Genomic DNA, 23,432 nt, shown 5'->3' with positions numbered 1-23,432 from the left:
TGCCTGCATGAAATACTTCTATAAACGAGTTTAGTGCATACATTTAATGCTGTAAATCAGAATATAAAAACCCAACAGTCTTGCAACTTGAAAAACAAGGTGGTGGAAACTGAGAAGAAAGGGACAACTGTCAAGAATTCCTTTTGCAACAATTTGGAAAACAGTGCTGGAGAAGAGAAGGATAAATCATTTTGGACACAAAAAGAAACTGCATCCTGGCATCATAACATCCATTTCTGAGAGGAAGAAATGCCCAAACTATTCTGTCTGTGCCACCTATTAGGCATTAGCAAATCATGCACTAAAATGTAAACATTCGAATGAGGCAGGGAAAATAGAAAATAAAACTTGACTGTTTAGGGCTGGGTCTTTTTTAATGGAACATCTCTGTCATTGTGGCAGAGAACGTGAGTACCTTGGTCACCCAACAATAAATTACATTCTCTCAATCTGCATAACACAAGCTGTGGCCTGACCTGCTCTCTAACATTGCTGTGCACAGATGTAAATACAAACTCTTTTACCATAAATCCCAAAGAATCTGCATTAAAAGCTAGTGCTGGAGAGAGAAGTGAGAGTTGTTAGAGCAGTAAGTTAATCAAGCAGCACCTTCAGCTTCAAAATCAAGGCAACTGAGGCTTGTAATCAAGGGCAGAATACTAAAGTTAGCCTTCTTTGCATGAATTTAGCAGTTTTCTTGAGGGGAAAATGAGTCACAAGTGTTCTGGAGTTCTGCATACCAGCAAGCCTTCCAGGCAGTCCAGCAGTCTGTTAAACTATTATATCTCTGACTGGGGTGAGGAAAGACTTAAAAGGAATAAAGAAAGACGTCCCTAGATCTCAAGTCAATGCATCTGAACTCCTCAAACATTCTACTAAATTCTTTTTCGATTAAGCATCAGTCTAGTTTACTTTCTTTTCAAGAAAAAAAAAGCAATCTTTGCTTCCATCAACTAATAAAATAGATCAAAAAGAGGGGTAAAGTATCAGAGAATATGCTGTTTTCTTTCATGCAGGAGAAGCAGAGAAGACAACATGCTCAGCAACAGAGGTTTACTTTTCAATTTTTAAATCACTGGCATTTATGTTACAAAAGTAAACACTATACTAATAGAAAAATATATTCGTCTACTCTGGTACATCAGAATTTTTCACCTGGTTACCAGCAGGCCATAGTAGGACTCTAAAATATAACTAATGGTCAGCAAAAATTATACAAACATTCCCAGTCAGACATTCTCATGGAGAGCATATTGTTCAGCTGCCACTGGCACAGTGTCCTTCTGCCTGCTGAGCAGTTGGCATGGCTGTAGGTTGCAAAGCACAGTTGGGATCGTGTCCAAAACTGGCACTGCTGTGGGCTGCCCCTCTCCTTCCTCTCCTTGAGCAGCAAACCAGCAACCTCAACTCCTTTCTACATCAGGTCGGAGGATGCAGCATGGGGATGCCAGGAGGCCTGGAAACACAGGATACCACAGCAGGACTGCCCTGATCATATATACATTTGTTGGGCCATTGCCCAGGTGTTCACCCTTCTTGGTTCTGCTCACCCTCCAACAATCCCCAGTTAAGTGTTTCAGCAGGTTTCAAGGTTCACTCTTGACTGGGTCAGTGTACTTTATCCCACCTTTCTCCTGAATCCTCTTACTGGGTAATAGAGATTCAGGACTAAAACAAAGTATTACATATAAATCTTATCATGTTCCCTCTGCTCCAGCTGCATCCTTCCAATTAAATCTGTTTTGCTGCCACCTCCTGCCAGAAAGATGAGGAGTCATGGAAAAGACCATCAAACTTAGTATTTGGTTTTTAATTTTTTAAAAATTCTTTTTCCGTAGCAAAGATGAGCAACCTAAACCCAGCTCAGATTTTCAATTAGATCCAGCCAGAGTATTTGTCCCGACACCTGTGCCGTGGGTACACAGGCAGGCAGGGAGAAAGACTGCAAAGCACAAGGGCAGGAACAAGTAGAATTGCTCAGGGCTGCGTAAGTACTAAATTCAAGCAGAAACAGAACACTGGTTTATATTAATCACCTCTGCTGCAGGTGAAGCTGAGGTGCCTGAAAGGTAAAAACAGCCCTGCTCATTCCAACATGCTGGTTAGAGACTTACAGCTAAATTAAGGTATCAATACTATCAACAGTGTATATCACTGAAAAAATGGAAAAATGCAGATATATTAAGAATATCTCTACAGTACTTTGTTTTTTCATTTAAGAAGAAATTTGGTCAAAATACCAGGTTTTTGACTTTCTCCAGGTTTGAAATGGACAGTATTTCACTTCCTGAAGGTACAAAACTGTAATGGGGGTGGATGTGGCGAGAGACACACACACACACATATATGATTAAATCAGGAAATTACATTCCAAGGTTCAAAAATCTTTAGTACTACCATCTTGTAAAATGTACTGCATTCCAAGGTTACCCTGATTCTGAAGTTCATCTAGATCCATGAACCTGCTGGGACGGGGATTAAAGCCCATTGCTGCCTCCATTTCCTTTTCTCTTTTTCTGCGTAGTTCTTGCTCATGTGCTCTCCTTGCCACCTCTTCTTGCAATTCATCCAGCTCACTCTTTAAAGGAACAAAGATGTCTCCACCTTCAAAACAAACAAACAATGCTTTTGATAGCTACATATGTTAAAGTATCCCTTAAAAGACAAGGCAATATTACTGGAGAATTAAACTAACATTAGGTAATAACAGTTGGAGACCACAGAATTGTAAAACATAAATTTTGTTTTGTTAAGTTTTACTTATAAAAATACAGTATTGCTTCAAGCTCCCCTGCAGCACAGCCCATGGATTCACTGACTCACAAAAACAGCATACAGAACCAGTGGAAGAAATAACCCTAAGCTGATGATGAAATCTTGAGGCTTCTTACTGTGTTTATAACTTGTAAATAAAGCTATGTCAAATTAGCCAGATCACTAGCTCATGGAAGTTAAATGGATTCCAATGAGATATTTTTCATCTAACTGCATGAAGTGGATGAAAATGGGAGGAAAATAAAGCACCTCAATATCCTGCACAACAGAAATCCATCAGTTCTCATTCTCATTGCAACTATTACTGGTATTCAGAAAGTGTCTCCCCTGCTGCCTTTCCTTCCCTCTCTGGAATAAAGTATTTGCTTAGAATGACATATAAGCAGAAAACCTTAGCCTCAGCCCAAAAAGCTTGTAAAAGAACATTCACAATTCTAACAGTTTTGAATTTTATACAGAATTACAAACTGGTTTTCAGGACTCTACTAAGTTATGAGCTATGCTTGGGATCGTTTTTTTGACAGATAGCAGAATATTGAGTTATAAGAAAGAATACAAAAAATAGCTCTATTTTATCATTTAAGTCAATACACAAAAGACATGCCAGAGCAACATGATCAAAGGAATAGTCCAACAATGTCTTCTGAAATCCCCTTTGGTAAATCTTAGAATTATTTCTTGTAAAACTGTTATGTTCTTCAAAGTTGCTTCTCCCTTTCCTTATAATTTCCCTATGAACACAAACATCCAGAAAGTAAAGAACAACTTGATACATTTCACCTTGCATAACCACCCCTACAAAGTGTATCTTACCATTTCCCATGGTGTGTGGGCTGTTTGTCCAGCTCCCAATTGATGAAGCCGACTCCACTTCCAAGATGCTGCTACTGTGAGACTTTGGGATGCTGCGCCAAGCAGGAACAAAGCCACCTGCTCTCTTCATATGAACATCCCTCCAAGAAGAGAGTAATTATAGTTTACCATTTGAATAATTTATCCAGGAGAAATTGTATCTATCTTTTTTGTATTCACACAAACATATACTCGCATTTTAATCTAATTTTAAAAGAAGTCTACCATAAGAAAATCTTGGGAGAAACAGGAGAAGGGAAAGTTAACAAGGAGGACAGAAATTCTATTCTCCTTCATAAGATGATGCAATTCATATTAAAACTGTGGTCCAGGAGTTGTTCAGAACAGATTCTTAAATATTGTTTATTGGCCATAAACAGTGCCACTTTCTGATTACCTGAAGCTTCTGAAGTAATGGAAAAAAACACACTACTATTGATTTTTACATACAAATATAGCAAATATGTCTGAAAACAAAGATTTCTATATGAGGCTACTGACTTCTCATTTTGTACAAGGTGTCTATGAATCAATGGTTTAATGGAAACAAAAAGGACTATGAGCTACTCAAAGCACAAGCTTTTAAATCACAGACTATGGGTACAACTATTTCAGATGCATCACTTTAGATCACATTTCTTGCTCATTCAAGCCCCGTTTTTTTCTCTGCTCACCAGCAGTAAGTTATCAATACACTGAGAAGAACAGGTTCCCATTTCCCTACTATTTATCCCCTGTCCCAGTACAGCTGTATTTAAAACTAGGGCCACTGTTTTGCAAAATGTTCTGTACCATCATGTAACTACAAAAAAGAAATCAAGACTTCAATCATTCCAAACATGAATTTTGTTGAAATGTACCTGTGGGTGCTTGAGCTTTCAGACAAGGGCATGTCCAGGCTAACTGGGCTGTTGCTGTTGCGCTCACTGCTTTCATAGCCAGACTCCATCCTCTGTATTAGATGAGGATGCTGATCCACCACAGGGTGCTGGGTGCCCCGGCCCAGCACACCACGCTTGTATCTGACATTTGACTGGCTTGACCTTGTTTCGTGAGCAGTGTGCTCCTTCACCTCATTCTCACTAAGTTCTTTACCTGTCAAGATAAACAATACAGCTTGCTAAAAGACCTAAGCTTCAACACCAGCAAAACATCCATATACGTTAGCTTCTCAACTATGTTTCAATCAGAAGCATCATCCTTAATTTTGTGTAAAACCTGCAATATTAAGCAAGAAAATGCAATACTTTTACAGCTTTCCTAGTTATTTTAAGCAATAACCTGTTCACAAATTTATCTTTGAATCTTTCCCCTTAACTATAACTTACCATATTCCCCCTGAGGTAACAATTAAGTCTGGAATGAAAATCCTTTCTTCCACATAGTAATTTTTATTTGTACAAGATAATTTTACAGTATATCCAATTGCATTTCCATTACTCTGTCATATTGATTTCAGATGCTCTCATTTTTTACACTATTTATTTTGCTATTTATGATTTGTTGTGGCTTATACAGAGGACAGGAAAACTTGGTTTTTTTTAAGTTCTCCCTTATACATTTAATGGTCTTTCCACTTAATTCTTGTTTGCGTCCCTTCCTTCCCTGGAGGTGTGCTCTCTTCCCCTTCACCTTCCCTTTACATTTCTCTTTAGGCTTCCCAATTCTTTTCAATTGTCAAAACCAGCAAAGTCTCCATGTACAAGCTACATGGCTGTAAAATCTTCCCAGATAAATCGTCACTGACTTCCAGGCTGTTGTCTTCACAACAAGACCTCTGCACTGATACACAAAAGGTACTTTCTGTACCATACTGTGAGCCATCAAGTAAAAATACATGATGAGCCAGAGGAAAAACCAGAGCAATACAAAAGCTCACTCCAAAGGACGAACTTGAGACACTCAGTAATATAGCCTGTGTCCTATTTAAGCAGGGTAGATGGTATTGTTTCCCTTCATTTTTCCTTAGACAGGAAACATAGGGCACAGAAACCAAACAGAATTACCACACATGCAGTATGAATACCCACACAGGATTTAGTCTTCACAGACATGACTCACCACTGACCTGAATTCCATGTTCAAATTTCCACTTCCCACACATTCTGAAGTAAATCTTCTCAAAACTCTTACCTGCTTCTTCAGAGAAAGGGCTAAGCTGAGTGTAGCCACAATGTTTCCTCTTGTCTTTACTGAAGATGCTGTCTATATTCAGAGACTCTCTTTTGGGTCTCCACGTTGGCCGGTACCTGCTAGATGAACTGGATTTAGACTCACTGCTGGTACTCTCCACTTCCCAGTCTCGAGTGTGTGCAGGCAGGCTTTTTGAGGGTCGTGTTTCTGCCTGATCCACACTATTCCCTCCACGAGGGGAGTTCTGGATGGTTTGGGAAATCTGCTGTGGTCTGCTGTGGATCATATTGCTCACTGTCTCTTTAAATTCTCTCAGTCTGCTGGTGCTGCTGGATGGTTTGGGGGCAGTTCTGGGGGCTTGTTTCTCCTTCAAGGTTTCCCCTGCAGTTTGTAGAGACAGCAAAAGCCACAAAAATAACTTCAATTAAACTAGCAGCCCTACTTGCAGCATCTTCATGCAGACTTTGAGAAGTGCAATCCAAAACAACAAAATTATAATATAAAATCCAATATTCTCTAAACAAACATCCAACCAAAACAGAACTAAACATCAAAAAGCAAAGAGAGGACTAAATAAAGACAAAAATGGAAGAAACAATGAGGGAAATACACGTACACACTGAGAACATTAAAAACATTCAGAAAGATACTGATATTTAAAATAAAGTAACATCTCTTGCCTTCACTATGGTATCCTGATGACTGAGCCTCATCTCCTTTCCGCCTAGACCGGCTAGAACTCCTCTTGCGGTCTGCCAGCGAGCCCTTCTTTGAAACATGCCTCTGATTGCACTCACTGTCAGTCAGGTGGCCTGGAAGGAGAAAGAACACAGCAGAGATGACAAGAGCCTTCAGATCAAGTGCTCACTGTGCTAAGAGCATCAAGACTCTTGCTCCTTAGGAAGTGCAGACACTCCAACACTAACTGGCAAGTTTAGGTAATTTTTGTATCCATAAGTTTTTGGTTTCATCTTGGAGAGGATGTTCCATTTTTAAGGTAATAAAAGAACAATACAGCCCCTCCAATAGTTAATGACAGCTTATCCAAATGCCGAGGAAAAGGTTTACTCTGCTTTGTCTTCTAATAGTCTAAGGACATCACTTTCTTGCTGTCAGTTTTAATGACCATGAACATGAAACTCTTGAGGACAGCTGCCAGACATTACTCTGTTGAATAAAGACTCAAACACATGAACAAGTTACCATCTAAGAATAAATTACTGCACATCATCAACTGCTCTGCACTAACTATTCATCTCTTTGCCTCTAGCAAACACTAAGTAATCTGAGTTAGCCTAGTCTACAGTGAAGAAGCCTCACCTGGCTCTCAAGGGCCAAGCCAGCTAATTCACATCTGCACAAGCTAAGAGCACACCCACAAACTATGAACATGGATCAGCTGACACATAACACTCTCTTCTTACAGCTTAAGCGCCTGAGTGCCAGTATTTTCTCTTCAACACAATTTACTCCCCATTTCCTCACATCAAGTGGGAATTAAGACTATTTGACATCACAAGTTTTCTGTATTGCCTTTGCTCAGTTCTATGGTTCTCACACAGTCACAGTCCTAAACCTGCAAGCACAAACACACACATGGCTTTACTCACGTGAGTGGTCCCAAGCAGAGATGCAGGATAAGAAGGGAATTTATGATAAGCTACAAGGACTTTTTTCTAGCCTTTATATCGCAAACTTCTACCCCGCATAGGATGATAGGAAATGAAAATCCCTAACAGCAAGTAGTGGTCTAACAGCCACCAGACTGCATAGCTGGCCCTCCTGAACCTTCTCCCTGTTCTAGAGATTAGCATCAAAATCAACAATATTAAAAGCAGATCCTACATATAAAATTGTACCAGCAACAGTTAAAAAAACAATTCACCACAACTACAATTGCTACAAAGATACTACAATAAATGAGTAGGAAAGAATCCAAACAATAAAAAGCAAGCTACACAAGTCTCACTTTTCATTTGCAAAGACAAAAGTGATTTTGTGACCAAATTTTTAAGAAACAAGCACACTACATAAAAGAAATTAAGGAAGCAAAAGAGAAACGTTGGCAACAAAGATAAAAGATGTGTAGCATTTTGGTAACTGAACATAAGTCTGTGCTTTGATGGATTTTTTTTCCCCTTCACAGCATGGACTGCCACTATCTTTCAGGAACTCCAACAACAATATTATCCTTACAGTGGCTCCCCTCAAGACAGAAGAGAGTGATGTTTCATTTCATCATGCACAACTTCTCTAGTTAAACATTCCAACCTGATAAAGATTGTTCAATTAGCCTCCTTAACTACCATGAGAGAAATTATTTTACAGTATTTAGTGCTACATGCACTAAGTGAAGGTTTGCATTGAATAAAGCCCAGCTCAGTCTTTTAGAATGAAGGCTGCTAGCTTTGCATTAATATTTTCTTCTCCTTTCAAAGACTGCAAATACTGTCCCATTGTCATCAGGCATTTAATAGCCATGGAGGAGATGTAAAGAATCAGAAGTCCATAGGACACAGGCTTTATTGTCTTTATCTGGACACTCTGAAACAAAGACTAAATCCAACATAATGCATGTTAATAGGAATTAAAATCTCAAGAATATCAGCTAGCACTCAACACTCACATTTTAAAATTCAAAATTTTAAATTTTTAAAATTTAAAATTTAAAATTTTTTAAAATAACAATCCAGCACTTTTGAGTGCCTAACGATGCTTAAAAGTTGTCTCTTGATGGATGTATAATTTAAACACTTCATCTTCTAGACTTGGGATGGCTTCACAAGCAAACAGCAACATTCAAAGGAAAAGTTTGGTTTTGTAGGAGTTGTGCATGTGTCTAGGAGCATGTCAGAGAAGGAAATGAAATCAAATGGGTTAAGACAGAACACCCTCTACTCCCTCCCCCTGAAATCTCAGTTGCCTGAATACGCACATTTTTCTCAGCAGCACAGGTGGGTAGGAGCAAAGAGAGGGCTTGTGCAGCCACTCTTCTGCCCCCATTCTGAAGTACCCAGGAGCCTGAGGACATGCAACCCAATGGTGCAGCTTCCCTGGAGGATGATGTGGGATAGGGTCCATAACTTTCTGGGCTGGAGTAGTGGGTAAATGGCCATTAAATGAAGAATCCTGCTCTTGCCCAGAAGGATTCAGTTGACAGGTCAGTGTGGACGGCTTCTTTATAGCCCCACGGATCACCATTTGATGACAGAGCACTTGTATTAGTTGGCAGACTGACTTTTTTTGGAAAGGTAGTGGGTAGGTAAAAAAAGAGGGGAAATGCCCAGACAGGTGGTTAGCTAAGGGGACAGACTGACTATAGCTAAGGCTGAATCAGGGAAGATAAGGACAACTGAATTTAGGTGGAGAAATGGGCTAAACTGAAGGGAATAACACAGGATAGAATCAATAGGAGAAGAAAGAAAAAGAAAGGACAAAGTCACTAAGAATGACAGAACAAAAGGTTACATGCTGAACTTCATGCTTACATGTTTGTGACCATCCCCTTTACTCTCCTTTTCTGCCAACTTCTGCATGGCAAGTTTTGCAGCCAGGAACTTAATCCAATAAAATCTGTGCCATTTTTGCAGACTATTTAAAAAGTATACCACTATCTCTTTCAATTTTCTCTTCTTTGTACTCCAAAGACAAACATACGTTTTGTTTCCACATCACTCAATTTCTGTTCCAACTTTCTTTTCTTTCTCACACCCTACCTAAGACTATGACTGGTCCCTACAGCACTAAGTATTTGCTAAAACACTGGAAAGATTGTTGGGCTATTTTAAACTGTGTATTACAGTTACTCAGACTTCTGATGAAGAATTAAAGAATACTAAATAAAATGAACTTGAAACATTGTTTTCAGATTTTGATGTACCATAGATTTTTACAAATGAACCAATTACGCTACAAAAGAGGAACAATTTTACCCAAAAAAAAAAGACAAAGCAGTCTGACAGCTTTGACACTCTGGTGCAAGCTAACAACTGCTGATTCTACTCTTAGTTCTTCTTAGAAAATCTATTTATGGCACAATAAAGTAACTTTTCAAACAGAAATAGCAGATCCTATTTCTGATGCTACAGAAGTCTGACCTTAACTTATGCACTACTTTTTTAGAAGTGATGTTAGAAGTTACTGCATGCAGAAACAGGCTGACTGTGGACATTGGCCATCAATAATTGAGGAGATTAAGTCTTTAGACTTCCAGTTAACCTCTTTTCAACTAAGGAGTGTGAAGGCAGACTGTTCAGCTGCCCAAAGGAACATATATACAGACTGTATTCTCACTGGATATTCACTGGAAGCTTAACTTACTTCCATGGCACAGGCAGGAAATTATCTTATGCTCCTCACTGGTGCAGTAAATACTACTAGCACTCACTTACACCAAGTCCTTAGTTCCCAAGTATGAGGGACTCTGGTGATAAAAGCACCTTTTCCACACAGCTGCAACTCCTGAAATGAAGTAACTGCCCAGAGATGAGTAAGCAGCACACACGACAATTACCAAACCCTACAACAGGGCCATGCAGACTCCAACTCACAGAATTATGTAACAGAGCAGGCAGTACTGTGGATAACAGAAAAACAAATCTGTAAATGCTTGTCTGGCTAGACACAGGTCTACAGCAGCCAAAAAGACTTTCAAATCATGGGGGTTTTTTGGTGAATGCCAACTGTTTATTACAAATCAAAAACTCAGGATATTAAACACTGTTCACTATTCTGTCAAAGGTTGTGTGTATATACAGAGATATTTTCAACTGGAATCCACTGCAGTCATCTTATCTAGTGACAACGATCACACACAGATGTAATGGTGTCTGCTACCTGTGTCCCTGCTGCTTTGTGAAGCGGCATCATTCTCCACATTGTAGATGACTGTGCCCTGGGAGTCAGAGGAGAAGTGACTGACCACAGACTCATGGTGTGCCTGTTTGTAAGGATAGCTGTCTGTAGAGGAATCTGTCCGGGTATCACTCGAGATGGAAGGTTCTCTCCCTGGAGAAAAATATAATGTCAAATTTCAATCTTTTTCTGCTATTATAAAAGTCAAGAAAGACTAAGAAAAGAGAGCAGGAGCAACTATACAGAAGTTAACAGAAAAACAGAATACCAAAGATATCAACTCAGATTCAAGAACATCAGAAATTATGGGAAAAGCCTGCTCCTTTGGAAGCAGGGAGACAGTGTTATTCCTTCTAAAAACCTGTTTCTTTCTTCCTCTTTTCTACGTCCAAGTTTATAAAACCTTTTTAATATGCAAAATTAAACTACATCAATTGAACTGCAAAGTACACATTAGTACCATACTGAAATTATTGTTCAATTTCAACACTGTTGAGTGCAACTACAATATGAAACACTGCTTTGGGGAAAGCAAAAAATAATTACTCAAGTACAAAATATTAATAAGTGTAACAACAACATCATGTTATAATCATTCACGGGTTTCATCTATTACAACTCAAAAGCTATCTGGTATAAACTTTGTAGTGAAATACTTTTATCTAAAGCAAAGTAACCTACTCCTTCTCAAGAAGCCAGCATTGATCCCCTACTGTAAAGTACAAAACATCATGATTCAGTTTCAATACAGTAATACTTGAACTCCTGAGAGAAGGTGAAAAGGGCAATCTCCTTCCTCCACTTTCACTAAATAAAAGTAAAAAATCTGAACAGTTTGAAGACTGTAGCTAATTTTACATATGTGGTGTATATGTATACACTCCTTAATACACTGGATATTATTTTCATACTCATTTCTCCGTAGAAAAATTAAAGAAGAAAAAAATACAATAAAGAAGGAAGTTGTTCTTAGGTTTAACTGCAAACGCTGACCTTGAAGGCACTTTGTATTTTTGGTGAGAACAAGCCCTGCAGTAAATGTCCTATTTAAGGACAGTTCAGATCTTTTGAAGTCAGAAACTGCAGTTATTGAAGTCATCAGTTAGTGTTCCTTTCTACATCCAAATCATACCAGGTCCTTCACTTAAGCCCATCCCCCAATTTCTTTCTCCAAACTTTTTTGGAAAAGATTGCTATCCAAACAATTAACAGTGTTAAACCAAGAGAGAGGTTCACAGATAAAACACTGGAAATCCTCTTCAGAATTCCTGATCAGCTTTAACAAGCAGCAAAGAGCCCTACTGACAATAATACTCTCCAAAGAAGGAAAACATTTCGCATGCCACATTCCAGGGTGCAGGTACAAGGCACAGAGCCCACGTGCTTACCTGAGTCCTCGCTGTCATAGCAAGTCCTGCTATATTGCTGTAATTCCACCTGAGGGGGCAAGTCTTGTGTTGACACTGGAGTTCCTCTTGGATCTGCATAGAGCAGCAGCAAAGGCTGATAGTGACCTTTAATGCACTTTGTCACAACATCTTTCCATTTTGGACCAATCTGAATTGACAAGCAGGAAAAAAAAAAAAAAAAAAAGTTTTTGTCATAATTTTCTATAACAAGTTCTTTTTTCCCCCCCATCACAATTCTTTCAGAGTTTGATTTTCCACTGACATACTTTAACTCTTTCTATACCCAGCATTGACCTGGACTCAGCAAGAAAACTCCTGAGCCAACCTAATTAAAATCCAGGTATTCATCATCCTGTGGCTAAATTGATTACAATTCCTGCTAAAAGCACAATTACAAAAATAATCATTCCCTTTCAGATGTTTTTTCCATAAAAAACTTTTCATCTTCTGGGATGTTCTAACTTTGCATCAACCAAAAAGCAGAATTTTTAATGAACAAAATGACAATAAAGATACTAGAACAATAAATTCAAGTCAAAGCTAAATACTTCAAGTGTGTAAATCTTTCTGCTGTGACAGAACCTCTGTTAGCACTAGTAGGCCAGGCAGTTAATTCACATAGTAATACTAATCTCAAAAATCTTCCCCATGTACTAATACAGGTTTCACCTGATAAACTGAACATTTACTCCAACAAATTTGCTCCATACATGAGTATTCTACTAAAGCACTGCAGTACCTATCCTTGTAAATTTTTCTGCTAAGAAGTACGACTGAATATATGCATTAACAGGTTTTCACCCATTGACACTGTGTTTGGCATGACTACAGGAGAAAATTTTCCTCTCTCACCTTTGTGATTCCATGACTAGAAGGAAAAAAGGAGAGTGGTATGAAATAATGCCAAACAATCTAATAGGTTATAATGTCCTGCCAAGATCTCAGCACTGGTGTCTTTAATGTCAAGGACCTCATGCTTGGTGAAAAGGCTAAAAAAAAGCACTAACAGGAGAGCGGAAAATTTGTTCTTGGCAGCAAGCACTAGGGAAGATTGGCATGTAGACACTCAAGCAGAGTTCAACAACAGGCACTAAACAGCTATACTGCTTGTCAGCAAGGGAAAGAGATGGGTGTTAGCTGTATGCACAAGCAACTGTACATTTTCAAACAAAAGCATAAACACAAGACTGGGAGCCAACAAAACAGAACTAATAATAGGGTTTCTGAGATTCCTGCTGTGCTTTTCTAAAAAAATATTTCACTTTGCTGAGAAAAAAAGGAGTAACAAATTTGTGGATCTTGAGTGGAAAATCAGCAGAAAACCCTCTCAAAATCTGTAGAAAACAGAATGGATTTACACACAAGCAGCTAACAAATTTCCAAAAGAGTGTTTTCCTAAACATTTTTTTCTCACCTCTTTGACATGAGCATCATCAAAGTACATCCACTTGCGGATTTTAGTCTGGAAGAAGAAGGTTGAATAGTGTTTTCCATAGTAACAGATCATTCCCACCAAATACAGCTCCGAGTGTTTTGCTCTGTCATCAGTTACTCTGAAGAAAAGCTTCAAGAAGGGAGGTAAAAAAAAACAGAAGGAGGAATTAATAAAGTGCTCAGAATTTTACATACTGCTTTACGTTCAAAGACCTTGAAGTACTATAGAAAGGTGTCAGGCTTTTATTTCAAAAGATAGAGAAAACAAAGCAATAAGTAAGTAATCATACAATGTTTAAGTAAACTCAAGAGACCAGAAATGGATTCTGACCAACTCCCCAGATGCTCATAAATTGAGCTGGACTTGGAGTATGTGTATACTTGAAGGAAGACATTTACAACAATGATAAAATACCTGTTACATAATTGGAATGTGGTTCTATTTAGAAAATTTGTATTCTGTGTCATGCTTGCTGATTATATCAAATACTGTTTAAAACATTCATTCCTTTTTGCAGAAACAAGGCAGTTTAGACAGTAAACAGCCTGGCATTTATGCTGACTTCAGCAAGGGCTATCCACAATTTAGCAATTTAGCAATTAGAATTTAAGATGCTAACACATAAAAGATGATCTGAAGACATCAGCAGATCGAAAGAATTCAGCACACAGGAAAAAAAGAAGTCTTTTCTATTTAACTGAATTTTGTTAATTTAAATTGCACAGCTCTTATGCTTTAGTGCACTACTGCTTTACTACATAAAGACCACACTGCTTCATAACCACATTTCCATCAGCTCACACTGATTCTGGTACACTATGCACTGGACAATGCTTTTTTTTTTTTAAACATAATGTGTATATATATATTAACTATTTTATCTGGTATCTCAATGCTACAGTAAGACACAGTTACAGTTTGGCGTACCAATAATTCAGCTCTAAAGCATCAGTTAATGCAGAATAAGTGAACCCTCCAGAGAATCCTATTTAATTCAGTCTGTCATTCAATCACACAGTGGCAGCCACCACCTCTTAGAGACTGTTCAGTCACAAATAACTCTTTAGTGTTATGACCACATATTTCACCAAAAAGAAAAGCTAAAGGTAAAAAAACAAACCAACCCCAAAGACACTAAACTACATTTTGTCTTCAAAAGAAACAGAAATAAACTTCTGTTCTTTAAAATGAAAGAGCACATATGTATTTTCATAGAAATAGCACAACCGTGATCCAGAATTTCCTTTCACTTGAAAGTATTTTTAGGGTTTCAGACATTTCAGAAACTCAAGAATATATAGTTCACAGGTTTTTGTAAGGCTTTCAGAGGCAGGTCAGATCCTTGGTTCTGCCCTCTATTCCTCTTTTTTATGGACCCCAAAAAGGTGAAGATGGAGACTTTATATTTTTCTCCATTTGCTACTGTAGACTACCATGAAAAAGACAGTCTTTGTAAGTAGTGCCAAAATAAAAAAAACTCACATCTCCCAGTTTAAGGCAAGTTCCCAGACTGTGAATCACATCCTCAGCCAGATCAGAGTGGTCTGAGTCCCAAACCAAGCCAATGGTGATGATCTGTGGTGAGTTCATCAGCACACGACGAATACGGATCTTTTCCCCACAGTTACTCTGAGCACATAAATAAAACAAGACACTGAATATCATTCTTTGCTTATTATAATGTTAGGGCAAGGCACTGACAAGTATAAGTCTCAGAATTACAGCTTGCAAAGAGGAGGTGGTGAAACACAGCAGATATGCTCAGTGCCAAGGCAGGAGCTTCTCATGTCATAGATGAGATGTGCTATCAAGACTACCCTGCATTCTCAAGCTTTGAAGTGAACACTGCCAATTCTTCCTCCTGCTATTGATAATGATTAAAACATAGAGTGCAAAACCAAGCTTATTTAAAAAAAAGTAAGTAAACATACATGAAAGATCCCAGTAACATTCTTAGGAATTGGACAGAAAGGTCACTTTTAATCTGAATCTCAGATTAAAAATTGTATGTACAGAGACTGATGGCTTATATGACAATGTCAGGAAAAATTTTCTGCTCTGCTGAAAAAGCAGAAGTAATCCTGCTTTGCTGTTAAATTTGAGTGTTTCTACATGGTACCTCAAACATCCCATCTTAGACAGTATAGTTAGGTTAGTATTTGTATAAATACAAGAACAGCAACTGAAAGATGAGGAGAGTAAGAGTCATTTTAATAATGCAAAGGAGTAATACAATTATTTTTTCCTGTTTTGATTTTTCTTCCCATTTTTAATAAGTACTAGTGCACTTTCCAGGAGAGAGGGGTGTCAATGATGCAGTGGAGTGGGGGGGGACACAACAGAAACTATGACAAAGTCCATTCGCAACATTCATTTTTTTCCCTGAGGCACACTACAAAGGTACCCCTATAAAATGACAAGAAAAAAAAACCCCTTTTCATATTGAGAATCACTTCTCTTGTCTACAGAGTCCAGTTTCACAACTGGATATAATAATTTCTGAACACTAAAACCAGGGAAGAGATCACAAAACACCTCTTCCCCACAGCAATTTAGAAAATTTAATCAGAATTTCATTCCCAAATATCACTGAGTGAAAAAATTAAAAACTAAAAAAAAAAAAAAAACTGTAAAGGACTCTGATGTTTAAATGTAGATGTGAGGTTTTAATATTAAGCTGACTTTTTCACACATATTTTGAAAGAGTCATTTAAAGTACAAGCAATTCTGTTTATTACCTCCCAACCTATCTTACTCTCAAATTGTCTTCTTTGCTTCAGCATTTTCAGCATGACAACTGGAACACAGCATCCTGATAAAAAGCTTCCTTAGCATAACTTTGAGGCCACACTTAGCTAAATCTCAATAGAATTTTTTTTTTTTAGTATAAAAAGAACAGGACAGCAAATGCCAGTATACAATTTTATCCAACTGATTATTTCACAGTCAAAGAGCAGTTTGCCCTGACCAAGAATGTATTTCTATGAAGTTTCACCTTCTTCAGTTATTAAATAGCTGGACTCATACGCACCTTTTAAATGATAATAAAATATCTTAATTTCTTTACTTAGATAAGTAAGCCACTATTCACCAATATTAAAAAGTATATATTTCAATGGAGACTTTAACTGAAGGTTTCAGTTATAAATTGAGAGGGGAACCAGGAATAAAATGGAAATACTTACTCTGGCCCCAGGGACCAGGTACACAAGCCCTCCTGGTAAAGCTAATGCACCAAAGAGTAGCATTACATGAAGCTGCAACTCTGCAGCTGTTTCCTGCCCTACCTATTCATCAACATGTAAAAAAAGTTTGATGTTAACTCTTTTTGCATATTTATTAAAAGGCAGAGCAAGACAGTGAATTCTTTAGAAATCTAGCACTTATGATATACATAGAAAATAACTGTCTATTCCTGTCTTTAATACTTGTAGTTGCAGCACCCATCATCACTAAGCTTTCCCTTCCTTCACTGAGTACCTGTGAGATACTGAAGTCACACCCAAAGAGAACCAAGGCTACTCACTGGACAGTTCCGCAGGTCCCCCATGGTGCTGGCATTCTGCAGGAGCTCTCCAAACATATCTGGAGTTGGCTTCTCCCGCCTCTCCAGCATACAAATAGCTTGATTGCTTCAGTATAGACAACATATGAAGTTTAATGAAGTTTAATAATAAAATAAAAACACAAACCTACACTAATCTTAATTTTTTTTAAGTTAAGAAACTTACAACACAGCACACTTTTTATATTTAATATTGTAGTACAGAAAAAAACCACACAGTTAATTCTGAATTATTCCATCTTCCACAAAAATACTGCATAAAGAAACAAGCAGAACTCGAAATAGAAATAGATTGTTTGGTTTAAATTTTGTATCTTAAAAGAAAATTTAAGCATTTTGATAAATATTTGGTTTCATAATGAAATATTTGCTTCAAAATGTGCTTCCTTCAATAAGCACAATTACAGTAAAGTAGCACAGAAAGATACATTCTGAATAAAATTAAAATTACAAACAAAAAATAGCACAGTACCCAATTTATTTCACTGTCCAAGTTGAAAGAAAGATATGTAGACAAGAGTATTAGTGCTCAAAGCATGTTCAAGCTTAAAATGGTTTCAGAGTTGAATAAATATATTAGTATGTATTGGTATTTCTAAAATAACGCATGACTTAAGATCTACTGTGATATTTCCTAAAAAATACTGAATGCCATTTACATAACTATTCTGCCCTTTTTCTAATAAATAATATTCTGATATACAGTGTCTGCTGGAACCTAATGAAAATCTGCAGCTCGATGGAACAGCAGGCAGCAGCCACAAGGGGGATGCTTCACAATACTCTTGGCACACAGGTAAAGTGGTGCGACCTAAGAGATCTGCACGTGAAGAGCAACTAGCAGCTTTCATGACAATTTTTTCTGTAACTACAGATATCACTGTAGCTACATGTCTCACATGCCAGACATAAAACAAAGAGAAGTTCTAATCCCAATAAAGATTTCAAGACAGAAACAACAGATTCCTGCCTCAATCAGATTTAAAACAGCTTTTAACTGAGCAGCCATCTACTCAAAGAAGACTTCTCCAGCATCATTTCAAACAATCTGCTACAGACTTAGTGCTCATACTCTGTGCACCGCCTTTAATGAAAGGTTACAGTGACCAGGGAAGCTCCCCCGTAACTAGATTAAACAAGAGCTATATATTCATCCAAGGAAAGAGGATTTGAGGAACTACAGGCTGGTCAGACTCACTCCACCACCTGGGGCATGACAGGCTAAATCAATCCCCTTGGAAATCAGCCCCATGCATGTGAGGGATAAGGTGAGTCAGAGCAGTCAGCACAGATATACCAAGGGCAAACCACGTCTGACCTCCAGTGAGAGCTTCCCCTTCTGCATCTTGCCCTAATTATTGGGAAACTGCCCTGGTCACCATGAGGGAGGAAAACACCTTCCAGTTCAGAACTGCAACAGGCAGCCCAGAGAAGTAATGGAATTTTTGTCCTTTAACTTTCAAAATTCAGCTGCACACAACCCCAAGCAGCCTAATTTAGCTTTTAAGTTAGCCCTGCTTTAAACAGGAGGATGGAGTAGATGTCCAAAGGTCCCTTTGAACATAATTTTTTTGTTGTTTTTCTTACCCGTCTTCTTAAATCAACTGCTCACACATTAAAGTCTTTCAAAATGTACATGTGTCCTTGCTACTACAGTTGTCAAGACTCGGAATCATAAACAAGCAGACACACTGATCCATGCCTAAACTACCATCTTCTGCTTCACTAAATCCTCATGTTCTTTATCACAGTTATCAAAGCTCTGCCAACTTTGAACAAATCATGTTCTAGACATTTAATCAATAAAGATCCAACAGCAATACCAGGACAGGAGGAGTGAAAAAAAGAAAAAAAAAAAAGAGTCCGAGGGGGAGGATACCTGTGAAAAACTCAACTCACCAGAGAGAAGTTGTGGAAATATAATGTACCATCTGGATGAAAGGTAATGGGTCAGAGGTGGCACCACAACTGGTACAAACACACTAAAGAGAAAAAAAATGTAATACATTTACAAGATTAAACAGGTATTTCCACTGCAACACTTCTGCCTGTACGTTTCTTTACTGTGGCAATGCATGTTTTAGAAATGAAAACATAAAACTTGAGAACTGGCCCTTGGCATAAAGCACCTATCTTTACCTCACCTGTTCAAATAAAGTCATTGCAAACTTCTGGTGGGAAACACAGTGTGGTGCAGTGCAAATGTCTTCCTTTGTCTCATCTGCAATGTGGAAGTGAATCCGCATTAACAGGTTTTCCTAGCCAAAGGAAGAAAGGAAAAAAATGCATTAGATAATTTCAACTGCAGACAAAAGTTAAGATATAAACCACAAAGCATGCCAGATGAAACAATGTTACAGACAGAAGGCTCCTGCAAATTCATAAAAGTTACTTCAAAAACAAAGAAGTTGGTATTTCTTGGATAAAAAAGGAAATGTCCTCCTTCTGATTTGAAATGCTGGATGAGGTAACCATTTATTTTATTTAATAGCACTGATGAAGACTCTGCTGCTGATTTTTCTGTCCAGTTCTCAAGCATCCATGGATAAGACCAAATGTAACAGAGTACCTTTGCAGTTTTAAAAATCACTGGATTGACACTAGCTTCTTGTCAACACAAAATAAATTAACTTCTACATTCCATGAGAGCTTTGAAATATGTCACATCCTGCCACATCTACATTCTATCAAAAAGGGGGAGAACTAATAAATGAAGAGGCAGACTAAATTCTGTATTAAACAAAAGGACTGAACATTTCCTAGAAATTAATTCATACAACTGCATCTGTTTTAAAGTTCCCAGAAATCCTTGTCCCAAGACCTTTTCTCCTCCCACTGTTGCCAACATTAATCTGTGGATGCCGGGAATCTCTTGACAACTCTTCCGGCAGAACACTTTTCACTCACATTACTAGCTGCCTGGGTGTTTTATAGGCCTGCAACAAATAGGTCAAGATTAATTATTTGGAAAAACAGCTCTAACATTATACAATTTCCCTTGAAAAATTTTCCTGTGGAAATGCAATTTCAGAAAAACTGGCAAATAAAATGTCCTTTCACCCTTTTGTGGGGATCCTTAAAACTACAATCCTTGATCATTCTTTTAGTGTAATTTTTTCATAATTCACATCTAAAGCACACTGTAGAGGGCAAGCAGTACACATGCAAAATAAACTGTAAAAACAGTTACCAATGCTATTACCATTTCCAAATCGTTAGTCTGGATCTCTCAGTACACTTTCCCAGGCCAGACATGCAAAGTCTGTTGCAATTTAGGAAAAGGAGAAATTGAGGGGGGGGAAAAAAAAAGGTGAAAAAAAAAAATCAGGGAAGATTGGGTAGTGGTGGGCCACATCTCTGCCTGCCAAACCATCTTTCAGTCATACTCACAAAACATTCAGCAGCATCATCCATGATGCCCAGCTGGAAGCGTTGCTCATCCTGAAATGTCTTTGCAAGAGCAGTGCGCAGGGCATCAGAAGGCAGTACCTTCTCACTGCTACATTGAAACTGGTTGAATATACCCTAGTAAAAAACCAGAAAGATAGTTAAGTTACTGCATTTTTCAAAATATGACTCAATTTATCTGAAAACAAACAGCAAACATTTAACTGGTTTGGATCCTGCAACACAGAGATACTTGTACAGTACACAGATTACAAGAAAAATCCTAAAAGTTTCTCCTTTGAAATCATACGCACCTTTGCGTATTTCTTCCTTTCCTTTCACATATACAAGAGAGGGTTAGGAATTTAGGATGAAATTTCCCTCAGTGTCAATCCCCCCTGGATCTATTTGTCTTTCTCCAAATCTGATTCCTGAAGCAATGAACACCAAAACATCATGGTTTTTATTTCTGTCTCTCTGTCTCAATTTAACTTTCTCACTTCCAGCTTACCCATGCCACCTTGTTCCCTCTTTTAAGCAACATCTCTAGACCTTAAACAGCCACAACTTGATACTTGCACACTTGAAGAAATTTACCTTTCCTAAGTCCAAGTGGGTAAGAATTAGATGACTTATGTATCAGCATGCAGGAGGGAAAAGGCACGACGTGGATAGGAATGGCAGCTCCTATGTACAGCCAGCTGTTCACTTGCTGCCATAAACCTGCATTTTCATAACTGTAACTCACACTTGGGTAACAACCATTTGCAAGGATGAGTAGCTCTAAAAAGACACATTATTTTCTGAAGTGTGGGTTATATGCATGGAGGTTCCGTACATATTCCCAACTGATTAAACACCCACATTTATTTTGTGTGCTTGCGTGCACGTGTGTGAAATATCCAAAACATCATCTGAACAGTTAACTTTCACTGTGCCCTTCCTACAAAAACAGGAACATAATTCTGTATGCAAGATCGTCAGTCTAAGTAAAAAACTTCTAGTCCTTATTTTAATACAAGACAACTCTCCATCACCACTGTGCTCTACTTTCTACCTCATTTCATATGACAAGCAACCATCTTCATCAGTGTCAATCTCAAAATTCTGCCTGTCCTTTCCTATAAAACTGTCCTTATAACTTCTCTAAAGACTGTGGAAAAGCTGAATTCATACTGCAAGAGAGGAAAAAGTAATCAGCAGTCTGCTTTTCTGCCTTCTAAACTTGATGAGGAAAAAAATCCAAGTGTTTTTCCTGTTTGATTTTCTTTCAGACCTAGATTAATCTGAAGTGATTCACATTTCATGTAGCACTTTTAATTACAGAAACCTTCTCCCCAACATACCTAGGATCTACAGTAACTGAAAATAATCTAAATCTCTCTCTCCTTAAACAATTTTTACTTGTTTCTCATCAGGAAACGAGAAGGTAAGCTAGGAGGTTTGCCAAATGGTATAATCTTGTCTGTTTTGAGGAAGCTGGAAAAAGTGCCAAGCACAGCTGTCACTGCACAGACAGCAAACCAACCTCCATTGGCCCCTGCCATTTCTGCTCATAGGAATGGTACAATTTATAGTGTTGGCATAATCTAAAATAGATGTAATATGCCTATCTCTCTTTACTGCAACTTTTATTTTGGTGGTCCTCAAGGTGCTCACTGATGTAAAACAGCCCATTGTGCTGAAGCCCACAGCTCTTCTATTATTGTCTTTATAGAGTATTACAGAATCATGAGAAAAGGGTAAAGAAGAGAAAGCCATGAGGCAGTATCATACTTCAGGAACTACAGACAAAACCCCCCTCAGTTATCTTTTATATATACATACATAAAACAGAAAGAACAACGAAGTGTTTGCACTTAAACTTGACTGCCATTTCTGTCACTCTGATAATTGAGCAAGTTTCATGTTTCATTAGTGAATTTTCTCATTTCAGTGACCCTTAAAAAAAAAGACAGTGAAACGTAACTCCACCCTGCTTCACATTTTTCATTAAACAATTTAAGAGCACTCCAAAATATTTAAAACTGAGCTTCAGAAATGTGTTTATTCTATTTATTCAATCTCACTTAATAGATCTGAGACTCTTGTCTAGCAACTGGGTCCACAACCTCACTACCCTGAGCTGATGGGCAGGAGCTGGTTTGCTTCAATGAGAGCCCTGAAATGGCTTTGCACTCCTGGGGAGTGAGAAACAATGCAGGCTCTAAATTAAGTAAAAGGAGAAGCAAACAAGGAAACTGAAACTCTTCTTTTAAACTTCTATCTTTAAAGAAACAGTATACTTACCATGGAACAAAAAACAATTAAGCAATGTCAATTCTGTGAAGAATGCAAAAGTCAGGATGTACCAGATCCCAATATTACATGGAAGAATGCTTCCTCAAATTTGTGACGACATAGCACACAAGGGTATACAGTCTTATTTGGATTACAAAAGAGGAACAAAATCTTAAAACCAGTGAGCAATTGTGCATTTTAATCTAATAAAGATCAAATCTTATTATGGCATTGCACAGTACATTTTAGAGCACACTGGAACCCAGTGCTTGTAGGAAGTCCCAAAACCATCTCAAATGGAATCAAAAGCACTTTAAACACAAGGGAGTTTGGTTTTTCTTAGGTTTCAGTCACTGGGGCTGGGTTGGGGTGTTGAGGGGAAGATGGGGTTGTTGGGGTTGATTCCCCTTTCTTTTTCAAGATAGGTTCTTTGCTCCCCTTCAGAACAAGTCTATCTTGTCTCTCAACCTTAGAGGGACAGGTGTGGCATTTCCTGCAATTTCATCACTTCACATGATCTAAGTCAGATCACCCTGCTTAATTTAAGGACTTGCCTGTGAGTGATACTGTTAACTGCTCAAACACTGGTTCCCTACACAGGTATGAAAGCCAGCTGGGTGCAGACCAGGAAAGCACTCCTCATTCTGCCCCAGGGGTTCTCACAGCACCTTTCTCCTAAGGGACTAGGGAACATGAGAACTTCATAAATTAAACATTCAAACTTCATTCTCCTCCGAAAACT

General features: G+C 38.1%; 1 protein-coding gene across 11 annotated transcripts in view; it reads right to left on the bottom strand.

Annotated features, from left to right (window-relative positions):
• Window positions 1-23,432, bottom strand: part of USP54 (ubiquitin specific peptidase 54) — a 93,693-nt gene that overhangs the window by 13,169 nt on the left and 57,092 nt on the right. For all 11 annotated transcript variants that reach the window (XR_005629627.1, XM_039727332.1, XM_039727331.1 and 8 more), the window contains 13 exons: window positions 20,414-20,548; window positions 19,168-19,281; window positions 18,923-19,005; window positions 16,985-17,090; window positions 14,941-15,087; window positions 13,438-13,587; window positions 12,003-12,171; window positions 10,597-10,767; window positions 6,441-6,572; window positions 5,761-6,141; window positions 4,488-4,722; window positions 3,589-3,728; window positions 2,431-2,604 (listed from right to left, as the gene is read on the bottom strand). Coding sequence is in view for 10 of the 11 variants with exons in the window: in XM_039727332.1 (XP_039583266.1) it covers window positions 2,431-2,604; window positions 3,589-3,728; window positions 4,488-4,722; window positions 5,761-6,141; window positions 6,441-6,572; window positions 10,597-10,767; window positions 12,003-12,171; window positions 13,438-13,587; window positions 14,941-15,087; window positions 16,985-17,090; window positions 18,923-19,005; window positions 19,168-19,281; window positions 20,414-20,548 (2,137 nt within the window). In the remaining variant the exon portion in view is untranslated. The remainder of the gene's footprint in view (window positions 1-2,430; window positions 2,605-3,588; window positions 3,729-4,487; window positions 4,723-5,760; window positions 6,142-6,440; window positions 6,573-10,596; window positions 10,768-12,002; window positions 12,172-13,437; window positions 13,588-14,940; window positions 15,088-16,984; window positions 17,091-18,922; window positions 19,006-19,167; window positions 19,282-20,413; window positions 20,549-23,432) is intronic.

The sequence above is a fragment of the Passer montanus genome, unplaced genomic scaffold (assembly GCF_014805655.1).
Source record: "Passer montanus isolate IOZ18808 unplaced genomic scaffold, ASM1480565v1 scaffold61, whole genome shotgun sequence".
NCBI lineage: Eukaryota > Metazoa > Chordata > Aves > Passeriformes > Passeridae > Passer > Passer montanus.
Note: the sequence above shows the minus strand (reverse complement) of the source record. Positions and strands in the feature narration are given on the sequence as shown.